At 36.1% G+C, this 18,918-nt stretch overlaps 1 protein-coding gene across 1 annotated transcript in view; it reads right to left on the bottom strand.

Annotated features, from left to right (window-relative positions):
• The window catches only part of LOC108716215 (ventricular zone-expressed PH domain-containing protein homolog 1), a 213,532-nt gene that overhangs the window by 116,047 nt on the left and 78,567 nt on the right, over positions 1-18,918 (bottom strand). The window contains exon 7 of the mRNA XM_041563355.1: positions 10,573-10,793. Within this exon, the coding sequence (XP_041419289.1) occupies positions 10,573-10,793 (221 nt within the window). The remainder of the gene's footprint in view (positions 1-10,572; positions 10,794-18,918) is intronic.

Raw genomic sequence — 18,918 nt, 5'->3', positions numbered from 1 at the left:
AGAATTGTTTAGATACTATCCAGAGAACCTTCGTGAAGTAATCTTTTTTGACCATATCGGCAGGAAGAGAAACACATTCAACTTTATTATTTGTAGCCCAGAATTTCTGCCTTGACGGTCAAAGACAGTTATAGTCAATGAATATGTCCTACTCACTTCTAGCCTCCGGTACAGTTTTCAGCATGGTAACTACAAAGCATCTCCATTAATATAACGTAAGACATAATTTTCCAGTTTGCAATACCCAAACAGTTCAATGATGTGAGCTAACTTAGGTCAAGTCATTGTAATTTTGAGAAATAAATACGAATAAAATTATAATAATACAGGTATAGGATCCATTATGCAGAAACTCGTTATCCAAAGGCCTTCTCCCATATAGACTCCATTCTATCCGAAAAATACAAATTTTAAAAAATGATTTCCTTTTACTCTGTAGCTTGAACTTGATCCCAGCTAAGCTATAAGTTATCTTATTGGAAGCAAAACCAGCCTATTGGGTTTATTTAATATCTCCATGATTTTGTAGTAGACAAAAGGTATGAAGATCCAAATTATGGAAAGATCTGTTATCCAGAAAACCCCAGGTCCTGAGCATTCTGGATAACAGGTCCCATACCTGTAAAAACTGTAAATTTGTTACCAACACCTTTGTGAATTAAACTTAAGGTTAAACTAAAGTATTTCCCTGAGATGCTTACATTACTATCATTTTCTGCCTACATTTCATAAAACCTCCTGTCATTTATGGTGCTTAGTTTCTTGCAAGTTTCTGGTCTCCCAGCCTTATAGAGGATATCTTGGCCTAAATATGCCTATGGTTAAAAATGTATGTTACCAGATTGAGTAAATATTGTTGGAAGGAGGGGCAGATAGAGGGCTGCTGGCCCTCAAACATACACACCTCAGATAAATATTTCCACAACCTACTATCCAAGTGGGTGAAATACGGAATGACTAGTCAGTCTTAATCAAATGCCATAACAGAACAGGCACATTCACAATATTTCATAAGCGTCCCAACAATCTGATTTTGTGGGAGTATGTTTGTGAGGAAGCCATATTATTACTGTGCACAGTAGGTTTTACAAATTATTCCAACTCCAGGCAAAAGCTGTAAAGAGCATATCAAACTGCAGCTTCAGTAGGGAAAATGCTTGGGCATGATAGGTGCCGTATAAACTGTTTCAGCATTTCGTGGTCCCACTTTTCCTCATTGGCCCCTTGTGGTTTATGATGTAAATAAGGCACAAGACGGATTGATGGATGTAATGTAACTGTGCATGGATCTACCTTTTAATAATTATTTATTATTCATATTATACAACATATTCTGTAGCTTACTTACAGAGATTATCCAAGGATTCACATCTGTTCCTGCCCCAGAGAAGCCTTCAGTCAATCTCTATCACATTTACGCACACCATTGTTCATTTTATTTTGAGCTAATTAACATGCATGTGTGTTTTTGGAGTGTGGGAAGAAACCAGAGAACCTGGAAAAAACCCATGCAGACACAGGGAAATGATAAAAACTATGGGCACATTTACTAAGGGTCGAATATTGAGGGTTAATTCGACCATCGAAGTAAAATCCTTCGACTTCAAATGTCGAAGGATTTACCGATTTCAAAGGATTTTAATCCATCGATCTAACGATTTTCCTTCAATCAGAAATTGCTAGGAAAGCTTATGGGGAAGTTCCCCATAGGCTAACATTGGTGCTCGGTAGGTTTTAGGTGGCGAAGTAGGGGGTCAAAGTTTTTTTTAAAGAGACAGTACTTCAACATGGTCGAATAGTCGAACGATTTTTAGTTTGAATCGTTCGATTCGAAGTCGTAGTCGAAGGTCGAAGTAGCCAATTCGATGGTCGAAGTAGCCAAAAAAAACCTTCGAAATTCGAAGTATTTTTTTTTTCTAATCCTTCACTCGAGGTTAGTAAATGTGCCCCTACTTGTAGATATTGCCCTGGATGAAAGCAAAACTGCAAAGCCGCAGTGCTAACCATCGTTCCATCATGCTTTAGAATCCTATAGAATTTTAATGAGAAAAAATGATAGACCCATGGCAAACCGGAGTGTGTTCAATGCCATGAGCTTTTTATTTTTTTTGCAAAAAACAGTTTGGGAGAAATAAATCTCACTCTGGATTTTTTTAAAAAAAGCACCAAATCAAAACAATCAAACGGAGAACAAGCAAGTGAATTTGGGAACTAACAATTTCTGCCATTTCATTTCATTTTGTCTGACCATGATCCTTGAGGAATCATAAATAATTATAACTGTCAGGCATCTGTATTTTTGAAAAACTGCTTACAAAAGTCTAAAGTCAAACACCTATTTTGTGGGGTTTCCAAAGAAAATACATTTAGATGGCAATGTTCTCTTACAAGGGATATCTTAAACAGTAGTTCCAGAGCCATGTGCAAGCCATTTCACACTGCATTCCATTCCTATTGCATTGATGAGGTATTTCAACTCAGGTAACGACATTCTTTCCTGGGGGTACCTCATGTACATTTAATACTTTCTGCTGATATTGTACTTGACAGAATCGCATTTCATCCCATATTGGGTATATGGTCCCTATTACTTAAGAATTCATGATATGAGAAACTTTACAATGCACATTTTTACAGGACACATTTCGTGGGGGGTATTGGGGAATGAGAAAGAAATGTTGAAGAAACAGTAATTCATTTTGAAGTAATTGGACAAATATGTTTGAGGATACTGTAGTTTTTATAAAAATGCATTTACGTCATTTAAATGAATCTTGGTTACTGTACCATGCAAGGTTTAGAATTAAAAACTGATCAAGTAGTTGAAGTATCAGTATAACAAGCCTTTCTGTTGTGGATGCTTTTTAAGTTATGGATCTCTTGAATCATTTTCAGAAGGCTACATAGTTTAAAACAACAGATGCTATGATAATTTATTCATAAGTTAGTCCATAAAGATGTATATTATAAGAGGGCATTGATCAGCATTGTTTATAGCCCACAGCTGTTGTTATATTACATTGCCCTGGAGAGACAAGGGAGAGTAGTTCAGCAGCAGATCAAGAACCAGATGCAAAAGATCCTTGGTCTAGAACAATTTTTACAGAAGAAGAAGAAGAAAAAGAAGTGGTAAAAATAAGCATTTGCCTGGACCCTTATGCTTATTGCAGAAATTTACAGCTTCGACATGCAGTCTGGGCTCAGTTCTTCAGATCAAATTTAATGCCTCTACTTTGGCAGCCAATTTACCACTCTCCATTTTTTAAAGCTTTATGGGACAAGAAACTGCTCCCTTGTCACCATAAATTTGCAGGACAGTGGGCATCTAACCAAGATCTTGGACAAAAGGATAAACTCTTCCAAAATAAGATCCTTTACAGCTTGTTTATGACCCTGAGTGACTCTACCGAATAAACCCGAAAAAGGACAATAGATATACTCAATGTAATGGGCAACCAGGGACATGGTTTCATATCGCATGGACCTGCCCTAAACTCTGCTGTTACTAGACACAACATTTTGCATTTATTTTTAAAGTTGTGGTTCAGACATTAGAACCCAACCAGCCTTGGTATTTCTAGGACTAGCCAGCAGATTGGTAACCTCTACAGAAAGCAGAACTTGACTACAGCTTCTACTGTACTATGCCAAGAAATGAAAAATCCTAAACTGAAATAGACCCATTCCACCTACTCTAGAGGACTGAAGAGAATCTATTAATAAGGCCATGCCATACTACAAAGCTATCTTTGTTTCTAGAGGTTGGTTATTGTGGGTTCTCAACCCGGATACTAACAATCCCCATTTTCTATATAATGTGTAAGTGATTTACTGAGATAAATAGCCTCTACACAGGATTTACCACTACCACTCCCTTTCTTTATCTTCTCTTCTTTTTCTATTACTCTTATTTCCTTTTTACCTTTAAGATGTTCTACTGTATATAGTTTCTGTAATATCAATAAATGTTTAAAAGCATTAGTCTTCCCTTATTAGTGCTAATTAGGGATGTAGCGAACTGTTCGCCGGCGAACTAGTTCGCGCGAACTTCGACTGTTCGCGTCCGCCGCAAGTTCGCGAACGTCGCGCGACGTTCGCCAATAGGCGTTCGCGTCAAAATCGTTCGACCATTCGATCGCTAAAATCGAACGATTTTCGTTCGAATCGAATGATCGAAGCCATTGGATTGAATGAAATCATTCGATCGAATGGCTTCGATCGTTCGATTCGAACGAAAATCGTTCGATCGAACGATTAAAATCCTTCGATCGTTCGAATCGAACGATTTTCGGATGTTCGAAGTTCGCGAACTGTTCGCGAACTGTTCGCATTTTTTGCCGGTGTTCGCGAACGACGTTTATATGACCATTCCTGATTAGGGAATTAGTGGCAGCTCTGCTGTTTCTATGATTTTATGACATCACTAAACAATATATACAACAATCAGTGTCTATTTGCTTAAAAGGGGAGGCGGATGTATTCATTTTGGAATAAAGTAGCTTTAATTTATGAAAAAAACTAGTTTGCAATGGAAATAACATTGTTCCATTAATTTTTACAAATTGGACATTAAAAATAAAATAGCTTAAATGTTGAATATGCACCTCCCGTTAAATCTTAAATAAGATCACCAGGTTTTAGCTGCCAAAATGTTATGCAATATGGGGGATATTTACTAAAATTCTAATTTATCTCATTCTTTTTATTAAATCAAAGTTGACCTAACTCCTATCCATGAATTTAACTCATTTATTTATATATCATCTTGAAAAAGTCGGTGCAGTAAAAGTCTCAGCAAAATTGTGTGACAATTCGAATCATGCAAATTTTTGACACTTAAATTGTTCATTTTTTTCAAGCTGTCGCCCAAAAACCCCAACTTTTTTGGATTATCGTGCAGATCCTGATGTCAAGAAACATCTTCAGGGACATCTGCCATTGACTTCTACATGACCTCAACAGGTTTTAGCTGGTGTATTTTCGTATTTGGATTTCTAGTAGCTTTGAGATATAAATAATCACCAAAAATTTGAGTTTTCCCCTTCAAAAACTTGACCAGAAAAAAAGTGAGGTTTAATAAATAGGCCCTTAACATTTTCAAAATGTAATTGATTGAGAAATCTTGAATATTCATTTTGGAAAATGTGTCTCTCGGATTTCTATTAAAATTAAATTGCAACAATTTTGTCGCAACTAAGTCCCTTAGCAATAGTTCATATCTAAATTGCCCCTATATGTTTTTAATATTTAGGCACTCTTTTGTTTTTCAATCAATAATAGTAGAAGTTATAAATCATTTTTTTTTTTTACTATTTTAAATGCTTTTATTTAATTGCTTAAACACTCAGGATCTGGTTTGCTATTTTTTTCACCTTGACAAGTAGGCCTCATGATATCCCAACATGATGATGACAAAATAATATTATTCATCCCCTACTATTAGGCACTATTATAAGGCACTATATCAATAAATATGGTGAGGAAGAAGAGGCCATGCAGAAGACTAACATGGAAGAAATGCCCTCTCCACCACAAGTCTATACCCTGAGGCATCCAACTAAAAAACCCTACCCCTCATAGAGATTGTACCATTAACAACCACCTGTAGCCCGTTTCCTATCCATGTGCAAACAACAACCGAGACTAAAGTATCAAATCCTTATGCAAAATTGAAATAGATCATATCTACTTTAACCCAACTGTCCAACTTCCTACTTACCTCATCATTAAAGCAATTACATTTTTTTGATATTATCTGTTTTTCATACAACCATGCTAATTACATCTTACATTACCATTCTCCAGAACATAATCTTGAATGTGATCCTTTAACTAACTTCAAACAACTTGCCCACCAAAGATGTCAAATATACAGGCCTATAATTGCCAGGCTGAGATTGTAATGTCTTTTTTAAATAGTGAAATGACATCAGCTTTCCTCCAATCCATGTACTCTTCCAGATAAAAGTAAGTTTTTGCTCTTTTATGCTGTGAATGGGAAAGTCATCATTATGAAACAAGTTTCATTATATCAGTATAAAAAGGTATCTATTATTGACCTTAAAATGTCATTCTGCAAAACAATATACAAGGGTAGGACCACCAAATAATCTAATGCTTAAATGATCTGTGTGAAAAATAGTTAGGCTTCAAGGCAAAGATTTTTAAATTGAATTTAATGAGCCAACTGCATGTTTTTTAATATGTCTTCTGATTTTTAAGTGAGGTTGGTAACGCCACAATGGAGTTCCCATGCTTATTACAAGCCAACCACCAGTCCACCCATGTCTGTGTGTACATAGTAAAAATGTCAATCACAGAGGAAGGCATGACATCACTGAGCACCTAATTATCTCCTTGCTGGATTCCAATCAAGCAGACTTTATGGGCACCTCCTCCATGAGGCACAGTTCATGCATTCATTTTAAGAATCTTGTCTTGCTTCCTAATTATCAGGTCCCAAATACTGATAGTAAACACATACGGTAACCATAACAGCTATAAGCTTTGGATCCAGAGATTTATGCAGAGGAAGTAATCACCATTTAGTCAGACCTAAAGTCGTGTTATATTCCAAAGTAATACCCACTGCACATTGCAAAATGTCTTCTCATTGTACAGAAATTGCCTGTGTCACGATCATAAAGACAGGCCACTAGTATAGTCAATGAAAACCAGACGAGGTGTAAGTTCTACCACATGTCAAACTTGACCTCTTGTGTACAGGAAAATTAGATCATTTTGTTCCGGTGTTAATACGTTACCCAAACGGCACAGTTTGACATGCACGTTTGCACCCTGGCTCCCTTAGAATGATTAGCAAAAGACTTGGTTTAACATTACCCAGCAGAAAAAAATCCCATCTTACTCAAACTAATCCTGCAGTGACACATGGACAATTCCCTTTCTTGAGCTAAGTTTTCATTAGGAAAATTGGTATTTTTCAAGGGATGGAAAAACTGTAGCAAGAATAGTATTTTCCAACATGTCGTCTTCCAGCTGCTGAACTCCCTGGTGTTCACAAACAACCTTCAGTTAAGGATGCTGGGTATTGAAGTTAACATCAGAGTGCGGTTACTGAATATTACACCAGGGACATCCAACATGCTAAGAGTTGAAACCTGACAAGCCCTGCTTTAGATCCTGCCATTCAGAGCAATGTTTAAAAAGCACCATGGGTGCTGTTAAGAGGCACACACAATGATATCAAAACTAAACCTTTTTGCACTTTTATAACAATAACCTGCTGCTGCATTTCTAAACCTTTGTCCAACTAAGCCATTTTTTATAAAAAAAATATAAATCAGATAAGCAGCATATAAGGTTTAAATTCAATGTGCTCACCAACTGCTTAATAGTATTTTTAGTTTGCTTTCCTGAGCTATTACTTGTGTTAAAACAGAACCAGATGTACTTCTCTGCTTTAACTGAACTGAAATTTATTCTGAAATATTATGAGTTTATTTCCATTTTCATATAGTCTCAGATATTCTATAGTATTTACATTTACTACAGGGCATACTCCTGTTTTTTTAGGATGTATAACCAATACTTAAAGGAAAACATTTGTTAAATGTTTGTAAAATACTATTGTTGAAAGAGACACAAACCTAAGTCGAATTATTTCCAAAGTGCCACATAATCACACAGTTAAACTGTCAAATATTAAGAACACAAACCAACAGCAACAGCAGAACAGCAACAATGAACTTTATATGATATTTGGGGGCAGATTTATTAAAGGTCGAATTTCGAAGTTATGTGAATTTTTTGTAACTTTAATAAATATGAATGTACGCACAACTCAAATGGGAGGATATTTATGAAAAAACTCGAACGTCTAATATTTGATCAAATATGAACGACCTGAATATTTGAATCGAGATATTTATCAAAGAGTGAAGTTAGAAATCTCCACAGTCTGCTAGAGTGAAATTCCACCACTCTCCATTCATTTCTATGGGATTTTGAAAGGCATATTTATCAAAGGATGAACTTTCCCTTTCACCCATTGATAAATACTCTTTTAAAAAACCTGTAGAAATAAATGGAGAGTAGTGGAATTTCATTCTAGTGGACTGTGTCAATCTCTAACTTTACTCTTTGACAAATATACCCCATTGACTTGTAAATTAACTCGCCAGGTTTTAGGTTGCGAATATTCTAATTAGAACTGTTTCCAGGGTCGAGGTGTGAAAAATCTCACATTCGAATTCAAATTCGAGTTGGTTGTTTAAAATTCAAAGTTTTAACCAAAAAAAATTTAAAAAATTTGAATTTACCATTGGACCTTAATAAATCTGTCCCAAAATCTTTATTGTGCACAAAAATCTTGAAACTTCACACAATTCCTTAAACAGAGGACTAGGGATGGGCGAATTTTTTCGCCTTGTTTTGCCACAGAAATGACGCCCATAGACTTCTATGGCTCCGTGTGTCCAAAAAAAAAACGGGTCAAATTCACTCATTCCTACAGAGGACATTTAAGAGAAAAAAAAGATGCATTAATTAACTTGTAAATTAGTTGCCATAACAGTGGTGTAATTAAAAAAAACAGCAGTAATTGAAAAAAGCACACCCTGTGACTGCAGAGGAGCCCAGTTTGGATTGTCCCTCTCCTACCTGCACCTAAGCCCTCCCTCCTACCTGTGGCCTGCACCTAATCCAGCTATAGGTAAGCGCTAGGTGGGGGTGGGGTGCCGGCAATCAAATGGCTGGGCAGGAGCTAAAGAGGGGCACAAAAAATGTTTTACATGGTGCCCAAAATAGGTATGGTGCATGCCAGGACCTTTAAATTAATGGTAACTGCTTAGTGCATGGTAAATTAGAAAACAAATTCTGAAACAAGATGGCATAATTTTTCATCAAATCAATATGTGTTCTGTGATGATGATCCTTGACAAGATATTACATCTTGGCTGCAAAGATTATTCTAGTTGCCAGCATCTCCTATAAACACATCTGTTTTTCTCCCTCTTAAATGATTTATTTACACCTTTACAGACATATACAATTAGGCATAATTGTGTGGAGCATGCAACATGACAAAGCACAGACAAAGACAGACATTTTTAAACAAGGATGATGATTAGATAGCAAGGGTTCTGCCCTAAGCAAGAGAAAATGTTGTTGGAAAGTTGTTCCCCAATATCATATGGTGTTGTCATAACACACAAGCTATTATTTAGTATGTTGTATCATAATAAAGCTGCCATAGTTAATAGTGGGCCTGCATGGTTCAGATCTGGCAGGAAGAACCAAGCAGAGTGCAATAGTATTCATTAAAGGAGAAGGAATGCTACAGAGGCATTTTATTGCCAATAGATTAGCTGCAATAGTGCAAGCTAGAATGCTATATTTATTCTATAGAATGTTTTACCATACCTGATTAAAAAGCTCTAGAAACTCTCTGTTTAGGATAGGAGCTGCAGTATTAATGTTGTGTGACATCACATCCTGCCTGAGTCTCTCCCTGCTCTGGGCTCAGATTACAGTAGAGAAGGGAGGGAGGGGGAAGAGGAGCAAACTGAGCATGCTCTTGCCCAGGGCAAGGAGGTTTAAGCTGAAAACAGGAAGTCTGATACAGAAGCCCATGTGTACACAATAGAAGGAAAGAAATGTTTCTTTTGACAGGGGACTCAGAGCAGCACTACTTTGAGGGTTTACTGGTATATTTAGGTGGACCTTTTTATAAGGCTTACTTAGTTTTAACCTTTCCTTCTCCTTTAAGGGGGTTATTTATCAAGGTCCAAATATCCAAACCTCGAATAATTTGTTGTTTTCGGAGGTAAAATTTTTTTTTTTCCCGAGTCCAATGGTCTAAAAACTCTGAATCCAAAACCACAGCATCTAAAAGCTCTCGAGGTCCTGTATAAGGCAATGTGGAAGGTTCCAGTGTCTGCACTGATGTCCGTACTGATATCCGATGAGTTTGTGGTTTCTGCGCAAAAAACTCTGAGAACTACGAAAAAATCGTTGTTTTTGAGCAAGATTTCGAACATTTCAACGTTTTCGGGGAAAGTTCCGAAGTTTGCCTGACCGTATTTTTTCAGGTTTTTTCTTCATAAATAAGGTCCATTCGGGCAATCGGGATTTCTAATTTAGGAATACCGAGATAAGTTTGGACCTTGATAAATAACCCCCTAAATATTTACAAAATGTTGAAAATGTGCAAATGCATTAAAGTCAGTGGGTATTTTTCATGGCTACTTTTTTTGCACAAAGACATTGGAGTCTATGGATGTTTTTTTGTGGTTTCTTTTCCCTTGATGTTTTCTTTTTGTGCTGACTGTTTTGTGGCAACTTTTTTTCCTTGCAAAATTTCATTGGAGTCTATAAATGTTTTGTTGCAGAATTTTTTCTTAGCGGTTTTGCAAAAATATTCACTGATTGTGAAATGCGGAATTTTGCAACAAATTCATACCTGCAAAGGATTTTGCTCATCACTAATATTTATATAAGCATAATTTTGATAATTTTTCAGTACTCCCAGATACATTTACTCTGATCGCTAACATGACTGTTTTTTTGTAATGACAAAGAATATACAAAATAATGTGTGTGATTGCTTACCTGCAAGATGGAGTAGATTGGTTTGCCAGGTGATGATTGAGTAGTTTGGCTATGGCATTAAAGCTGTTACTCATCCTGTACATGTCTCTATTTGGAGTCTCTAAAATACTCTTGAAAGTCACAGCAATATTCTTTATTTCCATCAAGAGAATGTGATGGAATGAATGTTCCATATTAGTTAGCTGACTTGCTAAATATGTCAAGCATATCTTGGCCATTTCCTATAATTAAGACATTACAAGTTAAATCCACAAAAACATTTTAGATGATTAACAAATCTAACATTCCAAACAACACATTTGAATACTCACATATTAGCAATACACAATATGATTTTACACTCAGGTATAAAGCACAGTGCTTGCAATCAATAAATAAAGTCATAAATGTATGAACCTATAATCCTACTAATACCACTTCAAATACATCACTGGCTACATATCTTAGCCACAAAAAAAACTTAGGTAGCCACTTTCAATCATTGTTCTTGTTAATAAAAAGTACCATTTGGTGTATCTTGTTTGTATATAATGTTTTTTCCTATTGAATTAATGCACATGCATGCACATAACTAGATAGATAGCTACTGTAATGTATATATGTTATGCAGTTTTAACTAGGCATATGGTTGACACATCATCAACAGCAGGCCAAATGTGGCAGAAACGTGAGATTTCCCAAAGTGAACATATCCTAAAGGTGCTTTGGAAACTCTAGAAGCATGTTGTTTTCATATTTTAAACATCCATAAAACTGTATTTTAAAACAGAAACATCTTCATGTCTGACAAAGTCATTATTTCTCTTTATGGTGCCAAATAAATATAGTTTGACTGCATTTCAGCTGAAATTTACAGTTCTTTGCTCATTTAATGGGGAATTGTGCACAACTTGAATATGATTTAATGAAAACAGATACTAATACAATCAAGCGTCATTCCCACAGGAAGAAGAGGGTCTACCAGCGCTCACCTCCATTTTACCCATAAAGCTCAGTGAAAAACATAGTAGCAGTAGTCATTAAAGTGTCCAATTCCAGTCATTAAAAAAACAGTTCAGAGTCCTTAAACGACAAGGAAAGTCTAAAATAGAATAAGGCTAGAAATGCTGTATTTTGTATACTAAACATAAGCATGAACTTACTGCACCAAAAAGCCTAATCAAACAAATGATTTATGCTTTCAAACTTGGCCACAGGGGGCTGTCATCTTGTAACTTTGTTAAACATCTTTGCCTGACCCTGACCCTGCACATGCTCAGTGTGGTCTGGGCTGCTTAGGGATCGTCATAAACAAAGCTGCTTGAATTCTGCATGACTGGTAATTAAGGCGGGGGCTCCCCCTGCTGTTCATAAGTATGATTGTTTCCCTGCTCAGCAGTTAGGGACCATCCTACAATTCCTATCCACAGCAGTAAATGAAGGGAGAATTTCACTGCATACAGTCAGGTTTCTTATAAAAACGGTACCCATTTTTTAATTAAAGTATATTGGAGATAGGTTTCTTTTTCATTAAAGAAAGTATAAATGGGATTTTATTTCAGTACACGTATGTCAATTATGTGGCTGTAAAAAACTTCTTTCTGGCTCAAATGCCGAATTCAAGGGGCAAATCACCCTAGAATTACTCTGGATCTGGAGCTTAGAAACGACTGCTCCAAGGTAGGCAGTAAGGACAAGGCCCTGATGTGGATGCTCATCTTCTAGTCTAGCTCTGCTTTCACTCCTGTCTTATTTAATGATTTATATGTGTTCTTGTCTTTCCACTTTGGTCAGTGTTTCAAGGCTTTGTGGGTTCAAGTTGTCATTACACTTTGGACGCACACTCCAGGAACTCCTCAGATGCGGTGTAGGATCAAAGTAGAAACTTTATTTCACAGCATATGCATTTTGTTTGTTTCCAGACATAATCATCCCCAAATCTTTGTGGGTTCAAGCCCTTCTTTATTATTCAATTACTATTCAGGATCCTATATATTACTATAAGTTTACACATTTATGAATACTGCTATTTCAGCCATTTAGTCATAGTTCCACGAGTATTTATTACAACAAATTTGTGTTCACCTAAAATCTAACCATAACATACCATCAAGCTGGGCCTCTAGTTAACCTCTGTTTAATACAAGGGGGCACGTTTACTAAAGAGTGAATTGTGTTTTTTTGATGAATTTTTGCTAAAAAGACAATTTGCAGAGAAATCGCCTATTTACTAAAAGACAAGCAATACAATCCGCTAGCGAATGACCTTGTCGCTAGAGAACTTGTGCTGCGTTTCGCCAGGCGAATTCTCATAAATCCACTTTGTGTGTAAAAATGTACATTTCTTCACCTTTCACCAAAATCTACTTCGCCAGGTTCTGACTGGAGAAATAATACAGTGAAGTTACATCCTCAACATTATTATGTCAGTGACATCATATCCTGTATCTGCATACCAAAAAAGTCTTAATAAGTAAAAGTCAAAACGCTGGTGTTATTTCATATTTAAAGTGGGACTATGATTACAAGTTGTAACTGTTAAAAATATATATTTACACTTTTTTTTAACATTTGAAACTCATGCCACATTTGTTTTAGGGTGGGCTCATGGTGTAGGAGAATAGAGGATCTCTGTCTTTATTTTGCTTCCTTGGACATTTTTAACAAAAAATCGCCACTTCCAGCAATTTCACCAACATCACTAATAAATACATATATATGACCTTTATATACCAACTGAATTTTAACTGATTTAAGTGTCAGTAAGTTAACAAAGTTTCTCTTGGAAGGAAGTAACGCTAGACAAAATTTGTTATGAAATGATGGCGCCAATTAATCATCAATGACAAAAGTATGCCAACGTTCTTTTTCCAAGGCATAATTGTGCATTTTGATGCATATAAGCAAATTTATAAACATAAGCATATTTGTCATGAAATAACGTCTGACATACAGTAGATGCGCAAAGTCTGGTCTCCCGAAGCAAAAATGTGTACGTAAGTAAATGTGCCCCAAGGGCTAATAGACTGTGAAATTCAATTTTATGTTAAGAGCTTGAAAATAAATGTTATACTTATTTCCCTTTGATAAAAATGTACATTTCTTCACCTTTCACCAAAATCTACTTCGCCAGGTTCTGACTGGAGAAATAATACAGTGAAGTTACATCCTCAACATTATTATGTCAGTGGATGATTTTTTGGACAGACATAATATTAAAGGCTATTGTGATACTAAACTCTATAGTTAATATAGGTATGGGTATATAGAATTTTAATTAAAAGTAGGGAGGGGTGTGTGTAGGGATGCTGGGTTTTCATTTGGAGGGGTTGAACTTGATGGACTTTGTCTTTTTTCAACCCAATTTAACTATGTAACTATGTAACTATGTAACTATATACATTTTTGGCTCTGTTTTTAAAACCCTGTCCCTTGTTCAAAAGTGACTTTATCCATTTTAGGATAACTCAGGTTTTCCTTGAAAAGGTCGATGTGCTTTTTTTCCATATGTTTTCCCTCCAGTCCTAATAAACTCTCAATTCTTTTAAAAGTAAAAGCAGCCCTATAACAGATGGCCATCACATGTGTGAAAGTAGATAACATATTGACTAGTTAATTCTCTCTCAGGTTAGTGTCATACTTATCTTTTTATTTATCTTTTATATCTTTACTTTTATTGTCTTATATCACTTAACCACAGGTTTCAATGAAAATGTTATTACATAAATTTTACATAAAATGTTTTGGATTTAATGTTATGTAGGTGTCTTGACCATGAAATATTGTTTATTCAAAGTATTTGTGTGACTCTAAGAAGGTTATTTAATAAAAGTCGAATTTTTCGAAGATAGTTTCATTAAAAATTGAAGCTGCTAAAAACCCAAATCCGAAAATACTCCAGCTAAAATCTGTCAAGGTGAGAATTCCCTTGAACCAGTTGAAGATGTTTTTTGCCTTCATGATTTTTGGGTTTTTTACTGTGGTTTTGGCTTGAAAATTCTATTACTTTGAGGTATTTAATTTTTTTTTCACCGATAACACAATCAATTAGAAAATTCGAGTTTTCCTCCCCGATTGCATTCAATCAAGTTTTTTACATTCGTTTTTTATTCATAAATAAGCAAACATTCGAGTTGTGAGTTTATTTGAGGTAGAAACAACCTCACACATCACATCACAGACTCGACCACTGATAGATAACCACCCTAAGTAACATTCTTTTTTTACTTTGCTACACCAGAACAACAGAAGGTTGTTCAGACTACTATCGTCTTACACACTGGAAGATGCTTAGAATAAAGCACATTATTGTTGGACATATAGGTGAATAGGTTCAGCTGATTAGCACAAACAAGAAGTTATCAGACAAACTCAATTAGACAGTATGGCTCTTCAGGGTTATACAATTTCTTGGAAAACTATCATAGGGTTACATTTTGGTCTTTATTGGCCAGTTTGGCACATCTCCTGTGTTGCCAAACTGACCAGTTATTAGCTCTTTTATCTTTTTTTTAGACCAGTTTTAGTGGACTCAAAAAGTTATTCAGTATCTGACACAGATACTGAATAACTTCAAAAAATGTTTCATAAAGTTATCCTACATTTTGACTATTTTTAAAGAGGACAGAGTTTATCAAGAATATGCTGTGCACCATACTCCAAGAGGTTGAATTCTAATGCAATCAGCACATCAAATGTTGTTAAAAATATTTTGTTAAATTTAAAGAGGTCATTAAGCTGTTTAGTTCTGCACCATCTACTAGGAGAGTACAGTTTTTGTGTTACTGTAAGTATATAATTATATTGCAATGGTCCAACATGTGTGTGGTTTGGCTACATATAATATTGAGCAGAATCATGACAGAATGCCAATTAATGATCAAGAATCAGTTGCATAATGGGAAGCTGCTTTATCATCAAAACACAGTATTAAAAGTGACTTGAACTTGTGAATGGACATCTGTTTCCATGCCTTTTGGGACCTAAAGGAGCCAATATTTGGGCAGAAGAGTTTTTTTTTTTTGGAAATTATGGTCTCCCGAGCTAATATTTACTATTCATAATCACTAACACAATAGCTGGCCCTGAGGGATTTCAAATAAGAGGAAAAAATGAAACTTGTTAATATTAAAAAGTGATTGTGTTACAGGATGTTTTCATAAAAAAGTGTGACAAGAAAGTCTTCATGTGTATATTTATAGATTTTGATTATGCAAGTGTAATTATATTCCACTAGTAATTTTCATCAGGGAAATATAGTTGACCTTATGTTTTCTGTAGAAGGCTCACTTTCTATGAGATCATTCAAACTGTGACATTTTGCCCTGGGGCTTGTTAACAAATCTTGTGCCTATTTTCCCTGTGCGGTATCCCATAGGAACCAATAAGAGATTTGCTTTATTCGTCATGAGGTAGACTGATTTAAACTAATTTCTAATTGTTAGCAGTGGGTTACTGCATGTGGTAGAAGAGATAGTAAATGAGACATAGTTGGTTGTGGTGTACTTTCATTGTGCGCCATTGTTAGTTCACAAAAATATAAATGGGCAGTATAACTACACAATTTTGTGTAGGCTAAAGTCAAATTCCTGTGTTGGCTGCGTTATGAAATTTCTCATTAAAGGATTGTCCCTACGACAACGGTCAATTTATACCCCATTTTCTTTATGTCACCCCTCTTTATGGCTTACTTGTGAAAAAGCTATTAAATAATAAAAGGAAGGTTATGACTAGTTAATTTTTTCTATTTGTATATTTTTAACGAGTAACCACAGGCAAAAGAAAATGCAACAAGGGAGAAATAGTCATCATTGTTTCCATTACGAATACAAGGGGAAATTAAAAAAAGAAGATCATATGTTGGACCTTTAAGAACAGCATTACAGGTAAAACATATAACAGGAACAATTAGATTCAAATGGAAAAATATGTTTAAAAGTGACTTGTAGGTGAATATGTATAGGTGTATATGGTACATTTGTGCTCATGTTTTATTTAGCAAGCAGTCAAGTGGAAAACCTTTTAAATAAGAGTAACAACACATGCAAAAGAGGAGCATTTTGATTGGAATTCAAAGTGACAATACAAATAGATGTATATTTTTAGACCTTATTGGGGGAAAGTAATATGTTTTGTTGCCGAAAAAATCTTCGCAAAGACCAACCATGTTCGCATCCTTATTGTCATATTACAGACTTCCTCTCAAAGTTTGCGATCATATGGCTTTTGTGAACATGCGCAGTGTATGTAATCAACGTTTGCAATTGCAAAGCATATTTTGCATCGAAACTCCAGAGCAGGTATTAATACTAAACTCTGCTTAGCGATAATAAGTGATGTAATATTTATCAGTGAACAATTTTACATTGCAAACAGAGTTAAACTTTTGTAAAAACGCCATTTTAGGCTAGTGGCACTTGGTAAGATTCCGGGGAGATTAGACCCCAGGGGCAAAGCTCTTCCTCTTCTTCAGACTAATCTCCCAAAATGCCTTCCCTCCGGCAAGAATGTGAATCGCTGGCGGGATGGCACTTGGATCGCTTTGGTTTTCCGAAGTCACCCGAAGTTTCCTCGTGAGGGAACTTCGGAAAACAAAACGATCTGCCATCCCACCGGCGATTCACATTCTTTTCCAGCGGGAAGGCATTTGGGGAGATTAGTCACCCGAAGAAGAGGAGATTTGTCACTGGGTGACTAATCTCCCCAGAATCTTACCGTCTGCCACCACCCTTAAACATCGCTTGAGATTTTTTATTACATTCCCCCTTAGGGGTGCTGTGTGATTACACTAAAAATGAGATGTTTACCTGTTGTGGCTAATAGTTCTTTACTGTTTACTTTTACTGTTTACTTTTTAAAATCAAAGTGATTTATATTTAAGGAATGCATGCCATCATTAAATATGTGACCACTGGACATTAGCCATATATCCATTTTTTGAGGAGGAGTGTTTTTATGTTTTTCAGCTGTTTTTTTTGTTTTAGAGGGGCAGTGTGATGAAGCTACAACTACAAGTGCTGTTCCTTGCCTAGTCATATCACCGAGCCACTCATATGTTGTGAATGACCTCTGAGGATGGCAATATAGCTGCATATTGGGTGGCATTGTCCAATGAAAAGCAAAACACTGGTGTTGCCCAGAGCCATGGCTACAGGCAGAATACTAAGTTTCTTTTTAGTACATATTTTATGCTGGAATGTGTTTTCTGTGGCTTCACGTCACTTTATATACCACACTGTAAGATAATTCTCTTGTGTGCAAGCCAATCACAAGCTATTAAGCTGTTTTGCTGCAGAGAATACAGCATTGGTTTGAGGATTTCGCATATCAGGTACTTGACAGCCATCACCATTTACAGGGTTCAACAGTTTTTGCCAACTGAAGTAAATGCTTTATTTATGCTGAATGATCCTAAACTTAAATATATTGCTTACTATTCACCCCATGGGGTAGATTTATCAAAGAGTGAAGTTAGAGATCTCCACAGTCCGCAGAGTGAAATACCGCCTCTCTCCATTGATTTCTATTGGCATATTTATCAGAGGGTGATAGTCAAAGTTCAACATTTGATAAATACACTTTTAAAAATCCCATAGAAATGAATGAAGAGAGGCGGCATTTCACTCTGCGGACTGTGGAGATCTCTAACTTCACTCCTTGACAAATCTACCCCCATATCTTTTGTAGACGATTGAGGGGCAGATTCACTAAGCTCGAGTGAAGGATTCGAATGAAAAATACTTCGAATTTCGAAGTATTTTTTTGGTACTTCGACCATCGAATTGGTTAAATTCGTTCGAATTCGAACGAAATCGAACGAATCGAACGGAAAATCGTTCGACTATTCGACCATTCGATAGTCGAAGTACTTGCCCTTTAAAAAAAACTTCGACCCCCTACTTCGGCAGGTAAAACCTACCGAAGTCAATGTTAGCCTATGGGGAAGGTCCCCATAGGTTTGCTAACCTTTTTTTGATCGAAGGATTTTTCTTCGATCGTTGGATTAAAATCCTTCGAATCGTTCGATTCGAAGGATTTAATCGTTCGATCGAACGAAAAATCCTTCGATCGATCGAACGAAGGATTAGCGCTAAATCCTTCGACTTCGATATTCGAAGTCGAAGGATTTCAATTCGAGGGTCGAATTTCGAAGTATTTTTAACTTCGAAATTCGACCCTTAGTGAATCTGCCCCTGAGTGTTATGGACGAACCCCAAGCTGCTCACCTACAGCATGTCCTCTACTGCATTTAATGTAATAACTTCATCCCATTGCGTGGGAAACTGCGGCTGTGTATAATTCTCCGTAGACCAATTAGCTTTTTTGTATTCTGCTCTATGGCTTATTTTGCATAGGACATTATGAAAA

Source organism: Xenopus laevis, chromosome 5L, assembly GCF_017654675.1.
Source record: "Xenopus laevis strain J_2021 chromosome 5L, Xenopus_laevis_v10.1, whole genome shotgun sequence".
NCBI classification, from domain to species: Eukaryota; Metazoa; Chordata; class Amphibia; order Anura; family Pipidae; genus Xenopus; species Xenopus laevis.
Note: the sequence above shows the minus strand (reverse complement) of the source record. Positions and strands in the feature narration are given on the sequence as shown.